This window comes from Uloborus diversus, chromosome 1 (assembly GCF_026930045.1).
Source record: "Uloborus diversus isolate 005 chromosome 1, Udiv.v.3.1, whole genome shotgun sequence".
Classification (NCBI taxonomy): Eukaryota; Metazoa; Arthropoda; class Arachnida; order Araneae; family Uloboridae; genus Uloborus; species Uloborus diversus.
Window position 1 is genome coordinate 14,962,403 of NC_072731.1, and position 22,314 is coordinate 14,984,716.

Genomic DNA, 22,314 nt, shown 5'->3' on the forward strand with positions numbered 1-22,314 from the left:
TGGGCCAGAATATCCACAAGACTTTGAAAATTAATTTAAAAAGAATAAAGCGAAAAAATCTTACGTACGAACAAAAATCACAACACTTTTATCATTTTCTTCGTTACCATGTGCGTTTGTTTTAGTTTTTAAGTCCGCCATTAGACAGTGACTTCAGTGCCCCCTATAGTTCGTTGGAGTTGCGAATATCCATCAGTCACATGGTTTGGTTTATGAGCAGCAAAAGGGTTGCCATAGCTCGGTCTACTCTTATTATTAGTCTATGTGAAAAACAAAACCTCACCTTTTGAGTAAAATAGTTCACATCATTTAGGTAGTGGCCCCCAGCAGGGAGTAGTTGCTGCTTGTGTCCCCTAGTAGAGAACTACTTTCATATAGGGACTCTAGTGTGTCCAAGTTCACTCTCTGGGGCTGATCTTCCTTTTCATTCGTATCAGAGAGGAGGAATCTAAATTTTGTTCTCTCTGTTGCGCTTTGCCTCGAATAAAGTGTAATAGTCTGTTTATGACGTTTGGTATTTGGTATTCTTATGAAACGCTGAAACGTCGTCTAAATTATATTGTTTATATTGATATTTCAGGTTTAAATTTATAAAAAGTTGTGTGCATGGCCATCGAAATATCTACACTTAAAAAATGGAATTAGAGGATGTATTTTATAATAAACAGGAATACATTGAAACTGTAAGCATTGACAAAATGTTTGAGATCTGTGTTGTATTTCTTTTACCCTGTGATAAAATTATTAAAAGCGTAATATTTTTACATTGCCAGTGATATATTTGAATTCTTACTTTATTAGTGTCATAATTGGATGATTTTTTACTAGCTTTTTCTCGGTTCTTGCATTCGCTTAATTGTAGCATTATAAGTAAAAGATATTCATACACTGGTAATATGCACACATTTGCAGTATATTTTGTTTTGTATAACAAAGTTCTATTGTTTCATTATTATTTCAGGGTTTTAATTAATTCACTGATAATTTTTGCTGCTTTTATTTAGAAATTAAAAATTTAATACAAAAAAATTGTTTCCAAACATTTTCTTGGCCGACATAAAAGAAAAAAATTAAATAAGTTCTAAATTTTTATTTCAGTTCACATGTTCTGTCTGTTTTATTTAGTAAGAAAAGAAATCACTCTATCATTACAGGCATCTGGTAATAAAGTCAGCAGACAGTCTGTTCTTTGTGGTAGCCAGAATATTGTTCTGAATGGAAAAGTAAGTTTTTAAAACATTTGTAAATGTTGCCATAGAATTTATACCTGTTCATCTATTTGTTAGTTATATTTAAAATGATGCAGTTATTATTTGTTAAAAATAAATAAAATAGACTGTACACTCTTCATGCAAGCAAAAGAATGCAAGTAAAACTTTTAAAGTTTTGGGAAAAACACTTAAAAATTTCAAATGGTTGGTAGGTTTTCATTGATTTTCTTCTCTTACTGGTTTGGAGACTTTCCCAAGAAAATAGTTCGATAATAATGTCCCAACTTTGCAGTCAGAAATTTTCAGAAATTGAAATTCCTAAAACGCAATTTCAGTCTTTGGTACTGTTAGCAGGAGAGGGGGGATCCCCCCTTATTATGTTTAATTTTAAAGATACATCATCACAAAAGGTTGGGCATTGCCAATTTATGCCGCCCCCAGACTACAGCTCTGGAAAGAGTTGGTAATACTAGCCCTCGTAGGTGCTGCTGAGCAGTTTACCGTAACGTATAACACATCCTAATTTTTCTTTAAAAAGTCCTTTTTCATTGTCTTAGCATCAAAAAAAAAATCAAGGTTAATATTATCTTATTTTGTATACTTTTGTAAAACAATTACATGCCCAAAATACAATCATTCCCAGTTATTTACAATTAATTTTATACAACTTGTAAGAAAATTTACAACTGAAATCCTAAACTGTCACACATGTTTTATAAAATTAACTATTAATTATTAAAAAAAACTGAAAATGCTTCATTTATTGATGCTGAGTGAATGAAAAAGAACTTTCGAAAGAAAATGTAGCGTAAAAATGTCACACAGGTTACGGTGGAATCACCCTACTGCTAAACAGCAGGATGTAGAAAAAAATAAATAAATAAATAAAGGCTACCTATGGTTTGAACTTGCAACTTTGATGGACAGCGACAGGTGAAAGAACTTAATAGAGGTTGCCCTAGTATTAGGGCAAAGGAGCTCTTAAGTCTGAACTGAAACAGTATCAGGAGGGTTATCGGCCTCCTTACTGGTCATAGTGCCTTGAAGCGGCATCTTACTATAATGGGCGTCACTGATGACCCAATTTGTACAGGCTGTCGCTTTCATGAGGAAACTGCTGCACACATCTTGTGTGATTGCGACGTCTTTTCTGCGTACAGGCTTGAACACCTTGGCCGCCACTTGCTTGAACCTTGGGAGATCTATGATATTCCCATTAAATGCCTGCTAATCTTTGCTCCGGCTACTGGTCTGTTTTAGGACTTCTGTTTGGGGTTTAGTATAATAGACCTCTGATCACAGTGCTTGGCTCTACTGAGCTCCCCTCTCCATCATTTCATTTCATTCATGGTTTGAACTTCATAATGCATTTTACTCAAAACTTTTAAAAGTCCACTTACATCCCTTTGCTTCTCATTGCCTCATATAATAAGTGAGGTTATGCAAAAAACCTTATAAAAAAATAATTTGTGGCTGCACTAATGATGTCAACTACTTCATTTGATAGTTAAATTTTCAAGTTTCTAAAAAATCAAGTGTAATGCCGTTTCATGTTTTTGAGTGAAAGTTTTCTGTAAGGTTCAGTACTTTTATTACTGCTACGAGCACTCTGCTTGAAGAAATACTAAATTTACCACAAAGAACATTTTTGCGCCGTCATACATCTTCATTCTTCTGCAATTCAACTTGATTTGCAACATTAAGGTATTTTCATTTTGACAATGTAATCAAGAGAAAAGTAAAAACTCAATCTACTTAACTTAAATGATTCTCACTGAAGCTAAAAAAACTAGGAATGATAATCAACAGACAATAGGGATAACTTGAAACTGATTTTACTGTATTATTGGTTGCAACTCAAATTTGAAATAACCTTGAGGGTATTTAAGAACTTCAGAACAGAACTATCCGCACACCTCTCAACCCCAGATTCCTTGTAATTTTCGTAGCAACCTTAAGTGAATGTAATTTTCTGCCCTAACCTTCATTTTTCATGAGACAAACAGTCTAAAATGGAAAAAAAAAATTTATGAATGTCTCGAATCTTTTTCAATCTATAGAAACAAATTTTCTGTGTAATGAATATAGAAATTTGCCGGGATTTTGATATATAGAAAATTTTGATATGTAGAAGTTCGATGTATGGAGGTTCGACTAGTTTTTGAAGAGAATTACTTTACTATTTTCTTGGATGCAAGAATTTTATTGCTAACCATGTTCTGTGTGTGTTTTTGTGTTTGTACCATGTATATAAATGTTCTTAGGAATTTTTTCACAGCTAAAATTTTAAAGATAATAAAAACCTCTTCCAAATATTTATCTAAAAGTGAATATATTCTGAAATAGTAACGATCTTTTTATTATATTCAGTTTAATACAAATTTTTTTTCTAGACAATCATTCAGTCGGAATGTGTAATTCGTGGAGATTTGGCAAATGTACGCATAGGAAGGCATTGTGTAATAGGCAAAAGAGCTGTGATAAGACCCCCCTTTAAAAAATTCAGCAAAGGGTAAGTATATGGATTTTTGAGTTTTATATCTTAGCAGGATTCGCTCTGATATTGATTGATTGAATTGATTGATAGAAAGTTTTAAGTGATTTCTGCCTATCCTGCAAGAGTAGGCTTGTACCACTGCAGAAAGAAAGGAAGGGAACCGAGGGATGCATGGGAGGGAGGAGTCGCCTATATATATATATATATATATATATATATATATATATATACAGTAGAAGACTGTTATATAACGCCGACCTATATAACGCAATTCTCTATAAACCGCACTACTTTTCAGAAGTAAACAATAGGTTTTGAAGTTAAAAAACTCCCTCTGTTTTGTCTTGCAAACATAAAAATTGTTAGGCCAATTAAATTTTGAGACAGTTTATCATCTTTCCATCTTAATTCAAAGTTTTTGAATGAAAATTAGTTCTCATTGTAAACAGAAAATACCAGATGGCTCTTGAAGATGTAGCTGTTATGCACGCCAGCAGAAGTGCAGGATAATTCACTTTCTTTCGATTGTGAAACATATTTATTTGTGAATTACTAATTGTAATATTGGTGCTTTAATACTCATTGCAGATAAAACTCATTCTGTAGTGCTAATATATAGATATATTCTGAATATTAGTTTCAAAATTTGTGAAATGATCTATATAATGCAAAAACCTGTATAATGCAAAAGCTCTGGTTCCAAGGTGTGCGTTATAATGGTCTTCTACTGTATATATATATCCAATATTTATTTTGAAAATATCATGATATTTTGATATTTTCTTTATCTATTTTTTCAACTATTCCTTTTTTATTTTATAGTCATAAAATTATTAGTAATGTAACAATTTTAATTCATAGTATATTAAAAGTGTAGAATTAAATATTGAATGTTGGTCAGAAAAAAAGAAAATGTCTAATGACTGTGCTCCGACTAATGCATATTTTTTATTTCTGAATCATATCACTGTGTAAAAGTAGCTAACAAAAGCAAAATCAGTAAAACTGCTAAAACTAAAATAACTCGATTAAAATTGATAAAAATGTTACATGAAATATTAGATACAAATAATAAAAGAAACCTTAATTTTTAGTTTATATACTGTAATAACAATATAAAAAAAATAAAGAGTGATATGAGGATGCATTTACTATTTGGATGATTTTAGTTTGTGATGATTGAAAATATCAGATATACAGTAGACGCCGCTTAATGTGATCACTTGGGACAAATATAATTTGATAATAATAACCGACTGATAACAATAACCGAAAAGAATCCAGGAGACACAAAATAATGTTGTTTTTTTCAATAAAAACGCATTTATTTTTGCAACCGCAAATTAAAATTACAATGACTCAACTAAACGCAGTTTTAAAATATAAATTACTAAATTAGCAGAGTGGAAATATCTGAAGCATAAAAGGGAAAAATAAAATATGTAATTTCAAAACACATAGTAATAGGTGAAATAAAATATAGCTGTTTACTCACGCATCCTCTTCCCTGATTTGTAAACCACAGTTTCAAAACAGATTCAATTACCAGCATGGTACACTTGTTTGAATTTTCATTTAGCTTTGCTTTGTTTTCAATCTTGTCTCAATTCCTTTAAGAACTTACAAAGTAATGGCTGAGAAAGTTTTTTAGTCGTGCTGAAGCGTTTCTTTCACTCAGCATGGGTAAACTGTCGAAGCGTTTTAAAATGTTAATTTTCTCCCTGACAATTAGATCATGGCACTCTTCCTCCAAAGATAAAATGTTTTGCCATTTAGAGTGAAGTTTTTAAGGTAACTTTCATGCTGGTAATAGGCAATTAATGTGAAATTCCTGCCTTAAAAATTAATTTAAAAAATCTAATATGAAGTTTAAAACATAAAACCCCAGATGTAAACCCTGGGGGGAGGGGGCTCGAAGTAATTTTGTACAAAATTTCAAGGTTGTAGGTGCTATGGGGTCTCCTGCATGCAAGCCCACCACAGACTTCCTTTTATTATTTCTTTGACCTTACTTTTTTTTTAATACATAGAGAAAATATAAAACTGACCCCAGCTAGAGTGGCCCTAGTCAATTTATTCAATTTTGTTTTTTTCTAATTAAAATTTTTTTTGATAAATATTATCATCCCGGAACTTAGGTTTTGTGTTTTCAAAGGCTACAACAAGCCTACAAGGCTACAGCAAGGGCTACAAAGGCTACAAGGTTTTCAAAGGCTTAAAACACAAACCGTCAATTACAGTTCACAATATTTTTGAGCCGTCTTTTCGATTTTTAATGCATGTGTTTATGAGGCATTAAAAATATCTATGCACACACACTCACATACAGACCAAAACTTGTCGAATCAGAAAAAGAAAAAACGAAACAAAAATACAAAATACATAAACGTACCTTGTCTAACAACATCTGGTAGCTCACCAGTTTCATGGGTTTTTTTCTTCGTCTTCTTTCTTCTTGAAAAATCCTAATTAATTTATTTGTTTTCTTTTGGACATAGTCAACTTTTGGAAGTTAGATGTAACCAGTATTCAAGAGAGACAATGACTGAACATTTCCCCCCATTTCCTATAGTGACGCTCTACAGAATGACTGGCGTCATCAAAAATTCGGCGGCTCTGAATGTCTGATTGCGAAGGTTATATTTCCCTCTTTCCCCTTTATGATTTGCATTTTACCTGTTAGACTTTTTCTTTCTCGGTGAAGATCTTGAGGTTTCTGTTTCATCATATTTTCAAGCCAAAATTCAATCCCAACAAAGGAGAAATTTTTTTTAAATACATTCTTATTCCTATAAAGGCAAGAAAGAATGTTCTTTTGCCTCTGAAGAATATTTTGTTTTGCGAATATTCTTTAGTTTTTTTTTTTGGTTAATTTCGGTAGGTGCCCGGTTATTCATCTTTTGGTTCAAGAGGGGGGGGGGGGAGCGATCGCCCCCCTTTGTATCCGCCCTTGCCTGAAACCATAGAGCTCCTACATCCATGTCTGCAACATGTCCAGTGATTGAAGTTTTTCACCTGCAAACGAAAGACATCATAAAGGGAGTTTGGTCACTGAGAACGAACTACCTGTTTTTTTCTAGAAAGAGTTTACATCGCCATTTAAAACCACAAAATGTCACACAGAAAGTTAGTCTCGTCAGGATTTGTCATTGTATTTCTGTTAATTGATGAACAAAAGCAGGGAGAAATGTGAAAGTTTATAAAAAAGTGATAACAATAAACGAAGACACTGATTACAATATCCGACTTTTTTAACATGTGTTAGTACACAAGTGTTCCTGGACTTTGTGATTCTGATAACAATAAGCGAATGATAACATAAACCGTGATCACATTAAGGGGCGCCTACTGTATATCAAAATATGTTATGTATCATAATATCATGATATTTTCAAACCCTGTACCTTAGTACCTTTGCATTAACAGCCTGACTCCTAATGCATGCTGTTTTTTGGAAGTTAAATCAACATTTCATAGGAAATATTTCCTAGTTTTGCATAAAATAATTCTTAGTCCTAAGCTGCTGATTTTATTATAAATATTATGTTATATAATGGAGGGATTTTCTCAGCATACATATTTCATGCTCTATCATTCGTTTGTCTCTTTTTGTAGTGCTTTTACAGCCTTGACATACATTTGGAGCAGAAAAAAGTAACTATTTTGTGAGTTTTAGAGTTCTACTATAACAGGAAATTTAATCAAGTTTAAAGAAACAGCAATCCCCTTTTTTCCACCTTTGAAAAAAAAAATCTTTAATGTATATTGCAGTCCATTTCACATTGACTCAGCAAATAAACATAGCTACTTTTGCTTACGAACATTCCATAATATTCGGTTTTATAATGGGCATTTCACAGCCAAATTTTGACAGCTTTGTTGTTTTGCTTTGCTGTAAAAATGTAAATAAGATTTTAAAAATCGTTTGAAAATCTAATATTTTTTCAGTGAAAAAAATGAAACAAATAATATGTAACATACAAACAAATTTGACTGTGTAATAGCTTGTACATAACACTGAATACTGTGGAATGACCCTCACAGAAAAATTTTATTATTTTTTTAAAGCAACATAAGTTACTAAATTTTTTTGATACTTATTATTAACCATGCCTTAAAATTTAGTTATTCTCATATCTAAGTTGTTAAAGTGGAAGTTATGCTAATGGAACTCATGAAATATATATATATATATATTCCCAACCACTTAATAAGAAAATTCTTTGAAAGAATATAGAAAATTTTATTCCTCTAGAAGCATTATACCTGGTTGGTTTACACATTTCATACGTAGCTTAGATAGTCTTTTTTTTTTGCTCTGTGCGAACTGGGTTACTAATTAGTACTCAATTTGACCCTATTCACACTAAATCTCATAGCGACGAGTACTAGTACACACAAAGTATTCATTTCAACGAAACAAATAATTGTTTCAGTTTTAATTGCCATTACATTGCATGAATTCCAATAAAATGAAAATCCTGTTGCAATGAACAAAATTTGTGCTCCCTTGAAATTCAATATGATGGGAATTTACTGTATAAACAAACTTATGATTTTGAAATTGTCCAGCTTGAATAAAAATGTTATTTATTTTTTGAAATAGAGTTGCCTTCTTTCCTCTACACATTGGAGATCATGTTTTCATAGATGAAGATACAGTTGTAAATGCTGCCCACGTAGGTTCCTACGTCAGCATTGGAAAAAATTGCGTTATTGTAAGTAAACATTGCATGAAAGTTTTATTTCTCCAGCTACTTAAAAACTGTTATTTCTTTCTTCAAGGAGTTAAAAAAAAACTTACTTTGCCTTAACATGAGTTTACTTTTGCTTTGTTTTTGAATCATAGATAACAAGTCGATCAAAGTTACTAACTGCTATCCATTCACATCAAAAAGAATGAAAGGAAATAGACATTGATCTCCCCTCCCCCCGCCCTTCCCATCTTCAAACAATTTCTCATTTCTCCAAGGTTACATATGTTGAAAGAGAATTTTCAACAAATAAATCTATTGAGACACAAATTATGAAAAAAAGTCTGATATGTATTTCAGATATGGCCTCTAAGTTGATATATTATTTTTTTAGTCTCTTTTTTTTCAGTGCTCTAATTTTGTCTCGTTTCCCAATATTTTTGAACATCTTTTAACAGACAAAAAAAAAAAAAAAAAAACCCTCCAAGTGTTGTTTTTTTTATGGGAAAAAAAATAATGTAATTTTCATACTTCTCAACTAAAAATGAAATTTAGTTCCGTTACGATTTTAAATGTGTATTGATATTTAGAATATGTGTATTGTTTTAGTGGACTAAGCAATTATTCTGAGGTGGAAAGTTTGCACCACAATGAGCCAATTTCAAGTCCTTGCTTCATCCCGATAGCAAAATATAAAGAAAGCCCTCTTTTTCCACCAAAAATAATGTTTTCAGCAATGAAAATTTAGTTTTATATCTTATAATACATAAAATGAAATTGGGTAAACATTTTTTAGAGTGGTTGCTCCAGAGAAGTTTTACTGTACTTATTTTTTGACATCATAAAAAAATCAGGCAGATTTAAAATGAAAGTATTTAGTCATTTTGTTGATACATTCTTTAAAATATTTCCAGTTTTCTATTTATCATGAATTTCTACTTTTTATCCTATTTCTTCTTGTAATGGACAGTCATTCTAATGAGTTTGTTTCACATGTGTTTCCATTTTAAATTTCTCATTGCAAAAAACAAAAAGTTTTGTTTGATAACTTTGCATCTTGTTCATATTTTAATGTGTAAGTTAAGTAATCCTCATGCATATAATAGCGAACTCACTGATCGAGTAACACTCATGAAGTCATTAACAATGAAACTCACGTCACAGCATGATAATTTGATACTATTTTTTGGTAATGTTGGACATGCAGAGAAATGCTTTATTTTGACAGGGATGAACTGAATCCCGTAATTGAACTGTTTTACTGGTAAGGTGGTAAGACTCAGTTTAGGAAAATGAAGAAACGAAAAAGTGGTCAACAATGAATGCTCTCAATTGGAGTTTCGGGTTAATCCACTGAAGTTGGGGTTAAAATTTCAACTATCAAAATATCAATTGCTTTGTTCAGATGTAGAAGTAATTTTCACCCCTCATACCTTGATCGGCGACTTCAAGGGCGCCCATATAGGTAGGCAAGTGGAGGCTCAAGCCTCCCCCCCTTAAAAGTTAGAACTTCCTTGCTTTAAGTACTCTTTTCTTTGCAAAAATGTAAAAACATTTCTTCTCCAGCCATTAATGAATAATTTATTAAAAATGTCAAACTATAATAACTCTAATCTGTACTGAAATCGGTTTCTGTTGGAAAAATATCCTGCTAAACCATGGGGAAAATATCTGAGCCCCCCCCCCCTTTCAATTTTGCATATGGGCACCCATGGGCGACTTTCTAGTTAAATAAATAAAAACTGTGTGGTGCAGCTTATACTCTGCTTTTGTTGGCAGTAAAATTTAAAAGGTTGCCTAATTCCACTGTTGTTTTTTGATATATTGTTGCCTCAGCGCAAGAGTAAGACATCTAATCTCGAGAATAACAGTAAGATATTCTACTGTTGCTCTGAGGCGACAATATGTTTTATGTATTTTATTATTTTGTAAAACTATGCACACTTTGCTCTCACTTGGCTCCCCCTAACCCACAGAAGCTTGTGCGAAAATGGACATAGATCAAAGTTACTCTAAGTGGTATGATGACTTTGAACTAGGTTAATTTTAATGCAATTTTTAGAATTGTAATATAACTGCCTTAATACCAGCTGTAGTGTAGAAACTTACATTTTGTAACTTAAGACTTTGCCTTCACTTTATGAGCTGAGCCGTACCATTGTTACGGACTCTCGCCAGTGTGCTAAATTAATTTTAGCTACCAATCTGAAGGTAATCTCAGCTTCAATGAGAGGTTCCAGCTCGGTTATGCTATTGCTGACTGACAAGATCAAAACAAGGGCAAAATCGCTGTCAATGAATGTCAGCAATTGCTTTTAGTTTTTCTAAATATTTTTTCTTAATTTTGGAGTACTATAAATTACTTTAAGAACTTTTCTTCAGCTTTAATGCTCATAGATGTACTACTATAAAAAAATTGAGTGGAGTAGTTTAAAATAGAGAAATTGTGAACTGAATGACTGTACCATGCTCAAGATTAAATCAGACATACACAGTTGTATCTCACAATGTCTTGTCTAAATAGAGGGCAATACATTGCTTCAGAGCGACCAACTTTGCCCTTTGTGCTTAAGTATAGTGGTCTATGTTGAGCAAAAACATAGTTCTATTACTGAAAATGACGGTTAATGTAATACATTCACATTCTATGACTCAGAACAGCACTATGAAAATGACGTTAATGCAACAGGTGGATTTTGCTGCTACTGTGTCGTCTTGATACTATGTTCTTCACACTCCAGGGTCTTCCACACCTACCGTGGTTTAAACGGTTAGATGGGGCCCTGAAGACTGGTCTGTTTTGGATCCAGACCAGGATTGGAGCAACCCCTGATCCAGCACCCCCAAAGGTGTTGGTTTGGAATGGGAACTTGGAGGAATTTGTGACCATGAACGTATTTAACATGGCCCAGTTACCATTAACGTACATTGGACCCGAGCATTGAACCCGGGACCATCCAATCATGAGCCTTACCAATCTAGCAACCACGTCCTTTGACACAACACACTAGTGCCTTGAATACATCAACAATTACTATTTATGAAATTATGAGTGGTATAATATTTTTTCGTTATTAAACAGGGTCGCAGATGTGTATTAAAAGACTGTTGTTACATCGCTGACGATACGGTACTACCTCCGGAAACAGTCGTCCCGGCATTTTCTATGTATTCTGGCTCACCAGGTACTCTTTAATGCTTTTTCAAGTAGCTTTGCGTTGTCTACTTAGTAACTTTTTCAGCTAACAACCTTATAAAAATTTTGAACCTTCATAAATAGTGCTGTTAAGTAGGAATGCACTGATAAGCAAATTGGCTGATCAATCGGCAAAAGTTAATTGGTTCAATTTAATGACAATGATTATAATACTAGAATCATTCCACGTCAAATCGCCTAAATTAAATAGTCGGCCGTGCCGTCATGTCTCCGATTTTTTTTCCATTATTTTTCAACACATAAATATCTATGAAAAAAGCCCAAATCATTTTTTAAAGATTTTTTGAATGTAAATTACGCTTTGGAGAATTTTTTCAAAAATTCAATTTTTCATCATTTTTCAGAGTCACCGTTTTGGCATCGAATTCAGAAAATCTCTTTAATTTCTTTATTTTTCAACCAATTAAGCTGAATTTGGTATCAATTTCAAGCTAATATTTTCCCCCTTCAGTGTGAACGACAGAAAGTATTCTATGAACAGTTGGGTGTTGCTATTCTTTATCTAAAGTCAGTTTTTATATTTTTTCAATTGGGAGATTAAATAAGTTATATCTCCGGAATGCCTACTACAATCTGCATCAATTTTTTATGTAGCATATTTAAATCATTCTCTTGCTATGTAGAAAAAAAGTAGAAGGGTGTGTTTTGTTTTGAAATGAAAAAAAAAAAAAAAAGTTTGTTTTGCAGAAAATACAAGTTTTCTATTACTTTAAATCCCTTTTAAGCTTAAAAATGGCCAAAAACTTTTCAGAACAATTAATATTGGACTCTCAAAAGATTTGTATCAATAGTTAATCGCTAAAAAGATGTTTACTTTTGAAAAGAATTGTGCAAAAACCTCCGTTTCAGGCTTTGCAAAAATAAATAAATAAAAAATACTTTTGATTGAAAGTGTACTATATATTAAGAATAATAATTTAACGAATAGTATAAAAATATTTTTAATGGAATTATTTTGCTTTTTTTTTTTGATCGGAAAATAAAAATTACTGTTGATAACTTTTCTTAGCATAATTTTGTTTGGATTACGTTACACATGACAATGATATTCCACACTTACAGTAAGTACTCCACAACTCTAGATTTCTCTGAAGAAGATTATTTTTGCTGATTGAAGTATATTTTAGTACCTCTTTGAAACTTATTGATAGAAATTCCGACTTTTTCATCTTCTGATACAAAAGAAATAGTAAATTAAAAAAAAAAATGCCGTCCGCACAAGCATGCCTTTCGTTTCACATTTCATAATCGGCAAAAGCTATGTGTCGATTAACTTTCAAAGCGAAAGAAAAATAATGCGCATTGCATGATTATTGTAAGAGCGGAAGATCATTGTCAGGTGCTTTGTAATCCAAACAAATTTAGGCTATGAAAACTTTTCAGTAGTAATTATTCTTCCCCCCCTCCATCTTTTGTCAAAAAAAAAAAAAAAAAAGGTTAAATAATGCCATTAGAAATATTTTTTATACTATTCTTCAAATTATTATTCTTAATATTTAGTACACTTTCAATCAGAAGTGTTTTTTTTTTAAATTTACATATTTATTTTTGCGAAGTCTGAAACGGAGGTTCTTGCACAATTCTTTTCAAAAGTAAACAACTTTTTAGCAATTAACTATTGATACAAATCTTTTGAGAGTTCAGTATTTATTGCTCTGAAAAGTTTTTGGCCTTTTTTAAGCTTTCTGCAAAATAAACTTTATTTTTTTTATTTCAAAACAACGAGAAACACCCTTCTACTTTTTTCTACATAGCAAAAGAATGATTTAAATATACTACAAAAAAAGTTTGATGCAGATCGTAGTAGGTATTCCGGAGATATAACTTATTTAATCTCCCAATTGGAAAAACGTAAAAACTGACTTTAGACAAAGAGTGGCAACACCCAACTGTTCATAGAATACTTTCTGTCATTCACACTGAAAGAGAAAAATATTACCTTGAAATTGATACCAAATTCAGCTTTAACTGGTTGAAAAATCAAGAAATTAGAGAGATTCTCTAAATTCATGCCAAAACGGTGACCCGAAAAATGATCAAAAATCAAATTTTTGAAAAAATTCTCCAAAGCGTTATTTTTATTTAAAAAAATTAATTTGGGCTTTTCTTATAGATATGTGTTTGTAAAAAAATAATGGACAAAATCTGAGACATGACGGCCCATGGCATAAGGCGATTTGACATGAAATAACCCACCACAATTTCACCATTAACCTTTTTTTTTCAAAATAATAGTTCAGACTTTCCTGAATCAGTTAATAATTTCATTTTTTCTGTTAGTGGCTATTTATTTTCCTCCATTTTTATAATTTTCTTAAAATAATGTTCTAAAATTTTATTCAAATTCTGCAAATCAATTTTCTTATTATTGTTTATAAAACTTAATGCTGTCCTTTTATTTTTTAAGGCAATCATAATGCACAGTTCTAGGGTGTGGAGATGAACTGTGCATTATAGAACTGACCATAGCTAAATAGTATAGACACATGCGTGCACGAATGATGTGGAGATACATTTGCTGTAGATATGTGCATTGGCTGAAAATTGTTTATAATATCCATATTAAATGCTGATTGTCTTCAAAATTTAAAGATAAATTAATGAGAAATGTTCATTATTGCTTTCACGAATACATGTTGAAAGCAAAAGGCATTTTCTTACTAAAAATTTTACTTACCCATTGCATGTTGATTTTCATTCCTGCAGATAGTTTTGAGCAAAATGCGCAGATACTTTACTTTTATCTTACTATGGTATTGACACACAAGATGTGTGCAACATTGTGAAAATGTTAGTGCAGATAAATATGAAATAGAACATTTAAATTAAAAAAATCATATTGCTTCAAAGTGTTTAGAAAATTTAAAAAAAATAAAATAACACAGTATAACCTCAATTTAACGATTGTCAAGGGACAGGAAAAATGTATCCTTAAATCAAGGAGCATATACATTTCGATGCAGTAAAATCCGGACCAGTGAAATGTATCATTAAATTGAAGAAATCGTTAAATTATAGTGTACTAAAATTATTTATTGAATGAAAAGGGTAGTGATTTCCAAAAACAAAAGTATGTTGTAGTTGTATGCCTAAACAGTAAGTAAAAAAGTTTGAATAAGAGTATGCTCTCGAACATTTTTTTTTGGGGGGGGGGGGAGGGGGGAGATAGAACTGTTAGATACATACAGTCTGACAGGCCCGTCTCTTGGGATAGGCGGCCGTCTAGGGCGGCAGATTTTAGGGGCGGCAAATTTGGAAACTGAAACACATTTTTGGAAAGTATGAATATCTGTTTCAGTGTCATAAAATTCACTGCTTTAATGCTAAAAAAAAATAATAATAATTTAGAGTGTGTACCAACACTTGGATATGCAAAACATAGTTTGGAATTTAACGAGAAATTCAATTTAATTTCAGAGGCCCCAAATTGCGTGACTTAAAAAGTCTTTTAAAAATATTAATATTTGTTTCAGTGCCATTAGTTGCACTACTTCAATGTTAAAAAAGATAATTTAAAGCGTACCAGCACTTGGATATGCAAAACCCAGTTTGGAATTTAACTAGAAACTCACTTTAATTTTAAGCACTTTACAATTATTTTTATTTTATTAAATATATTATTATATATTATTATTCAATGGGAGGGGGCGGCACTAGTCAATATTGCCTAGGGCGGCAGAACTACTAGAGCTGGCCCTGCAGTCTTACCACCGATTAGGTGGAAAGGCAAACAGCCGGTTTACAGGGGGAAATAGACGCATCTATTATTTTACAGGGATGCCAGCTTTTGAAGATGTATGTTAGCCTTTAAATTAAGCAGAGTCGCATGCAAATGAGCAGAATATGTGCATCACACTTTTACTTTTCCCCCCTCATTCAAATAGACTTGTCTTACTGGACATTTTCTACTTCCATATAATCCATGTGCAGACTGCATAATATAAGTCACCATCTATAACCTCCTACTTTTGTTGCAGAAAATTATATTTATTGTTTGTGAACTCACTTAGCATGGTTTTTTGTTCTAAAATTACTTAAAGTGATATCAATTTTTTAAAAAAGTTTCTGCCGATTAATTAGGTTTATCCTTATAGCCGAGTATTTTACATTTAGTGCTTTTAACAATAAAATTGTAAAATGTTAAGAGATGATTCTTTCAAAGTGTCACACAAGCATTTTTCTCAGCACTCCTTCCTTATATTATAGGACTAAGTCATACAATTGAATTGGAATGCCGAGTTATTATCATTGGAGGATTGAAGACACTAGGATTTAAAACATCCTTTATTCACAAAAAAAAAATCAATTTAAAAATAAATATATACTTTGTTTTAGCTTATTGCTTCTGAATAGTTTGACTGATTTCTTGGCCAGAGATAAAAGCCAAGTAGCATATCGCTCGTTTGGAAAAAGAGTGTCACAATACGAAAATTTTAATTTTCTTTTTTGTTTTTTTTTTTTGTTCTAACGTTAACTACTGGAGAGCACAGCAAACTAACTTTCTTAATGAAAATTGCCCGAAGAGTTCAACTTCAAACGCTTGTTCTGTAAAATTTCATTTCTTTGTTTTGTGGCACTCTTCTTCCAAATGAGCGATATGTTCAAGGAAAAATGGGTTTTTGTGTTTACAAAACTGAATTTATTTTAATGAAGCAAACCTTTTTTTTTTCGATATGTACTTCATTTTTCATTCCATACATTTTGAAAATATAACATAGAAAATACTTTATTTTACAGGATTATATACAAAAGAACTGCCTGAAGCAGCACAAGACATAATGGTGGATTATACAAAAGGATATTATCAACATTTTAAACCTGTAACTCAAAATTGACTTCAATAACAGCTTCATTGTTTACCTGGAATAAAAATCAGCAATGTCATATTTTGCAAATCTTATTAAAATTAATTTATCAGCAGTTTTTGGTAATAATACATTCATGCGTAATTCTTTTTGTAATTATGTATTTTTGGCCGAGTGTACTACAAGTAGGTTATTAAAAATCACAGAAAATACGTAGATGTTTCAAAAAGTAAGGTAACAAGACCTCTGACGAGTGTGCAGCTTCTTTGTATGAATAAAAATCACGCTGAAGGTGACAAAGATATCAGAGCATTCAAACGGTGCCAGTGGATGGAGCCAGGTGTCCACTAACAGGACAAATTGTCAGAAGATGGCTGCATTGACCGAAACATAACCCAACAATAAAACAAAAAGTACAACAAGGGATAAGGTTTATGTGTTGGGAGGTATTGGACCACCCTCCTTGCGGTCCTGACCTCACACCAAGTTATTTCCGATCTCTTTGGACCTTAAAAGAAACACTTGGGAGCAGGACCGTTATTTAGGGTGGTCAGGAGGAGGCAATTGCCCTTGGCTTTAAGAAATCAATGTATTTTCATACATGTGGGTGTTGTTTCTGTTGTTTTTTGACACAACTTGCATTGAATATTTTTCCTTTGCCCCCCCTAGCATTGTTCATACTCAACTTTGAAAATTAAAAGTAAGGAGTTTTGCAGGAGTTCATTTTACTTTTTAAGGACTAGTTTCTTACTTAAAGATGCATTTTTAAAACGTATTTCAGAAAAATATATGTACAACTCTTATATTATTTATTTTTGCTCATCATAAACACACTAAATTTATGGTAAAACATGCATTTACAGCTTCTTAGACTTGAGCTGACTTGGAATCAAATTAAAAAAAAAAAAAAGGGGGGGGGGGGTTGACCATTGAAACATGTTTTATTTTGAAAATAAATAAGTGGAATTGATTGCAAATTGATATTTTTATTCATTCTTGACAATGATTTCTTCCATGCTGGTAGTCACTTGGTGAGAGGCATGCCCGTCATTTAAGGGGATCAGGAGGAGTAATCGATGTCCCACCTGGATTTGGGAATTTTTGGAAGTGGGCGTGGTTTGGACGCCGGTTAATTGAGTCAACGTCTTTGATAAATCAAATTGGCAAAAACAGAACAAAATCCAGCTTTGTCAAATTTGCCGCTTTATTGAATCAGCCTCTTATTGAATCAAAATTGTTTGAACAAACGTGATTCATATAAGCGGTGGCCACTGAAATTTGCATTGAGTGAGTGAGCACCCTTTGACCCCCCCTCCCCCCCCGGAAAAAGTCGACATGACAGTTCTGGTGTGAGATCGGGACTGTAAGGAGTGTGGTCCAATACCTCCCAACATAAAAACCTTGTCCCGCCAATGAAACAAGCAGTATGATATGTTTCCATCAAAGCAGCCATCTTCTGACATTTCATCCTGTTAGTGGACACTCAGCTGCATCCACGGGTATTGTTTGAAAACTTTGATCATCTTCGTTATCTTCAGTATGAATTTTATTCGTACATAAAATTTGCACACATGTCAGAACTCTTGTTACCTCACTTTTTGAAACTCCTGTTAGAAAGTTTCAGTTTTGTTGAAACTTTTTGTTTGAAAAAAAAAACAACTAATGAGGGAAAATTGAGAAAAATCAATGTGTATTTTTTTCTCCACTCGTGTCAAAAAATGGCAAAATGTTCAAAGTACTGTCTCAGAATTTCATAACATAAGTAACAACCTCAATGCTGAAAGTTTCATTAATTTTCTGTTTTTCGAGGAAAAAATGCTTTTTTTTTCCAATCTCAAAAGAAAAGGGGGCTTTTGAGATAATACTTATCTCATTTGGGAATATTTACGGACAAAAATAGAACCTGTCCCTAATTCCGACCGAAATAAACATTTTGTTGACTGGGGTAAGAAGGAAATATCTAGTGTGTTAGCAAGTTGGTGCTTGCCATTCTCTCGCGCGTTCTATGCGTAAAGTTGACTGTATAATTTTATATATGTATATATCTTTGGAAAGCTTGAAAACTGCTTCAAAAAATATGCTGCATGTTTTTTTTTTCAAATTATAAATATCAGATGTGAGAAACACCCAATACTACATCTTTAAAAAAGAAAAATGGTGCAATTGCTTGAATTACAAAAAAATTATTAATTGTATAAAATTTTGAAGGTATTTAACCTTTATATCATGTTATAAGGATTAAAATATGTTAAGTTTAAAAGATTTGAATGATATTTAACGGAGATATAAGCGTTTGTTTAAAAACCTATGATTTTTTAGTTAAGAGGGGTTGGGGAGGAAAGCTCAAGGGGGAGAGTCAGGGACTTTTGACAAAATACCCCTCTCTATGGGTACTAACAACTGCCGAAAATTCAGCCTTGTCCCTAATTTGTTCCGACACATACCCTTTATTGACTGGGGTAACATGCATAGCTAGATAATACAGACGCACGCCTTTGGTGGATACATTTGATGCTTTACAGACACATTTTCTGTAGATATGAGCATTGGCTGAACATTGCTAATAATATCCATATTAAACACTAATACTCTTCAAAATTTGAAGATAAATTAATGAAAAATGTTCATTATTGCTTTCAGAAATACATGATTGAAAGCAAAAGGCATTTTCTTATTAAAAATTTTAACTGCCCACTGCATGTTGATTTTTATTCCTGCAGATAGTTTTGAACTATGTGCGCAGATACTTTATAATTTTATCCTTCTATGCATATATGCAGTGGTGTTCTCCACATATGCCATATACTCTCAAACATTTTTTAGAATTATAGCGTATACCCTCCAGCTTCAAAAATTTTAATTTATAATTGAGATTATATCATAGCATTTTTTAATTTTCCTAACTCAAAAATAATATAATTATGTTAACCACATTTTCTCACAAGTAACCTGGTTTCTTTACATTTCTTAATACTTACAAAATCAACGCCTTACAATCGCATACACTTATTGTGCATAATGGATTACTGGGAGCAAAGCCCCTATAGTGGAAAAGCCGATGCATCCGCCATTTTGGAGCAAACTTGATCCAGTGCTTCGCAATTTCTTTAATATGTGTTAAATTGAGTCAAATGGGTGGTTGTTCGGCTGTTAATTGTGCAAACAGCTCCACAAGAAAGGATCTCAGCTCTTCAGATTTCCAGCAGATGCAAAAAGAAAAAAGAAATGGATAATTAATAGCCGATGAAGTGACTGGCAGCCTGGAAATGTAGTTCGCTTGTGAGATTAATATTGATTTATTTCTCATGATTTTACTACCATTACGTTATTAATGCTCTGTAATCTTTGCTAACATGTTGCAGTGTTCTATGGAATGCCTGGTATTTTGTATTTCTCTGTTGTGCAATAAGTACGCTCGCTCCAAAATGGCGGATGCATCGGCCTCTTTAGTTAAAGGGGTTCTAACTGGGAGTATACCCTCAGAAAAATTGATGGGAACAGCACTGCACATATGTGTGCATGGATTTTGCTATTCATCTACAGAATATACTTTAACTCCCTTCCCCTAAAAAATATGAAATGATAGAGCCTACCTACAAACCTATCTCTACCACAGCTGTTCAAATTACTGGTTGTAATAAATAATGGTATGCAACAAGTATTGCTCCAAATACAAATAAAAAAAAAAAACATATCAATTGTATATAATTGATAGAATAAGTCAAAGTCAAATGTGCCAACGCAATAAGATGGTATGTATGTTTTTGGTGAAAAGGTTTATAACCAATCTTTTGACCAGTTAACGGTATGTTTAGTTTTAGGAAAGCTTGTGAATAGCAATCCAATTTCTACACATTCCCAAGTCATACAGGGTGTTCCATTTTAACCTGCAAGACCTCTATTTTTGCAACCGTTAGTCTTAGGTGCATACTTCTAATTGCAAAAATGTTCAAAATCAGGTGCAGATTTAAGACATTGAAAGTTTGAAGCAAAAATAAAAATGAGTCAAAAAATACAAAATACAACTTTTTATATGGACCCTAGGTCCCCTAACTTATATTTAGGAAAATAATATCCATTGAAAAACAATTCCCACACAAAAAGTTTGACATTAGTACGACCAATATTCACCGAGATATGAAACGCAGCGTTTAGAAACTTACATGACTTTACTCTTGCCGTCAATAACACCTTTTGGGGAAAAATATAGCAGTTAACAAGGGTTTAAATTTATATGTGTGCATAGAGTGTGGTTTTCCAAACTGTTTGAGGTTTTGTCGTGTATTTTTGCATATCACGGCATGGCATTGGCAAAAATTTTCGAATAATAGCAATAAAAAATATGAATACAGTGAAACCTGTGTGTAACGATACTGTCTATAACGATAACCTGTCTATAAAAATATTTTTTTTTTGGCCCCAGCAAAATGTCAGCATGAATAATCAAACTGTCTAGAACAATAACCTGTCTATTACGATATTTTTTTTAGGTTCCAACAGTATCGATGTAGACAGGTTTTACTGTACTTCGTTTTTTTACTTCAACAACCTATCATTCTTCTAAAAGGGCGATAAGTTCCTATCTCAGCTTCTGTATGGTCACTAAAAACTTTGAACTCTAATATCTCCTTGAGTTTTGGTAGCACAAATGTCAAGTTTTTTGTGTTAGTAATATTTTTCAATGGAGATTATTATTACAAAATAAAATTTATGCGATTGTACAGCTTTTTATTCATTTTAGAAAAAGCATTTTTGTTCTGACTTGTAAAAATGAACAATCTTCAACACAACGCCATTTTGGAAAGGCGTTGCTTTAAAAAGTAGCGCAAAACTTAAAAATAACTTTTTTTAAAGGAGAAATAAAGTAATTGAACAAGTTTACGATTATCAGAAATGTATATTTTACTAAATCAAATAAGAGCCTGTGTTTATGTTCGTAAACTTTGTAATGCTCAGTTTTTGAAATTATGATCTTCGTAACGAATTTACCGCCGTGATTGAGATTTTTGCTTCCATTCTGAAACAAGAACATTAAGATTTTGCTTCTTTTACTGTAAGCTTATTGCATTCAGTTCATAATGATTTTTCAAGCGATAAATTATAGGGGTTTTGCCAACTTAAGTTGCAAAATCCTTTCTTTCAAAAAAAAAAAAAAATGGCGTAGTAATGCAACTTATTACTACTAGAAAATTATAACAGGTTTTATTAATTAATTTCTCACTCTTCATTAGAAGTAACTCTTATTTACTTATTTATTTTCTATACTGTAAAATTAATACTACTAAAAACAATTATTTTGGCTAATTTTTCAAATTTGATTTCAACATTTTCGGAAATATATCCGATTATATTTCCGAAAAGGGAAATAAAATAAAAACGTCGGTAATAAGTGAAACATTACACACTGAAAAAATCATTTTCATTGCTTTAGTATTTTTTACTTACTTAATTTTATCCACTTTGGAAGTTTACCAGAATTTTGCAGTTTCACCGGGGCTTCAGCAGAACTTGTACTAGGAATTACATTTTCATTTTTTTCTTCAATGTCTACTATGTTGTGAAGAGGTGTTGAGGTTAAACTTTGCTTGCTAACAGTGTGAAGAAAAAAACATACTTATTATTATTTTGAAAATTAGACACCTCTTGTAAAAAATAATAAATAAATTTTAAATGCGTAAGTTTTGTTAACACACTAGTAAGGGGACATGGGTGAAATACGCAGTGTCGACACATCACAAAAGTCTTGAAAGAGGCACACATTTGAAAATCGGTCACAAAAGTAACATTTTTATTAACTTTCAATCAAGTTAACAAAAATAAGTTATTACACAAAGTATAACAAGATTAAAACATAATGAATTTCAAAATTTAAAATTGGATTCTTATTTGT

General features: G+C 32.1%; 2 protein-coding genes across 5 annotated transcripts in view; one reads left to right on the forward strand and one right to left on the reverse strand.

The window, feature by feature from the left end:
• The first annotated feature begins 321 nt into the window (after positions 1-321).
• LOC129228092 (dynactin subunit 5-like) lies at positions 322-16,559 on the forward strand. Of its 2 annotated transcripts, XM_054862742.1 has the most exons (7): positions 322-490; positions 581-683; positions 1,155-1,223; positions 3,605-3,723; positions 8,315-8,426; positions 11,485-11,587; positions 16,357-16,559. In XM_054862742.1, exons 2-7 carry the CDS (start codon positions 636-638, stop codon positions 16,452-16,454), a joined length of 549 nt encoding a protein of 182 aa, XP_054718717.1. In that variant the 5' UTR covers positions 322-490; positions 581-635; the 3' UTR covers positions 16,455-16,559. The 2 variants fall into 2 exon arrangements, with proteins under 2 accessions (XP_054718717.1, XP_054718709.1); XM_054862734.1 differs by lacking the exon at positions 322-490 and having other exon boundaries at positions 497-683.
• The window catches only part of LOC129228073 (tether containing UBX domain for GLUT4-like), a 102,387-nt gene continuing 96,416 nt past the window's right edge, over positions 16,344-22,314 (reverse strand). For 2 of the 3 annotated variants that reach the window (XM_054862719.1, XM_054862711.1), the window contains exons 13-14: positions 21,870-22,012; positions 16,344-16,479 (exon numbers count right to left, since the gene is read on the reverse strand). In XM_054862719.1, coding sequence (XP_054718694.1) covers positions 16,469-16,479; positions 21,870-22,012 — 154 coding nt within the window. In that variant the 3' untranslated portion in view covers positions 16,344-16,468. Of the gene's footprint in view, positions 16,480-21,869; positions 22,013-22,314 lie in introns of those variants that run through there. The other variant, XR_008580886.1, reaches the window with a different exon arrangement.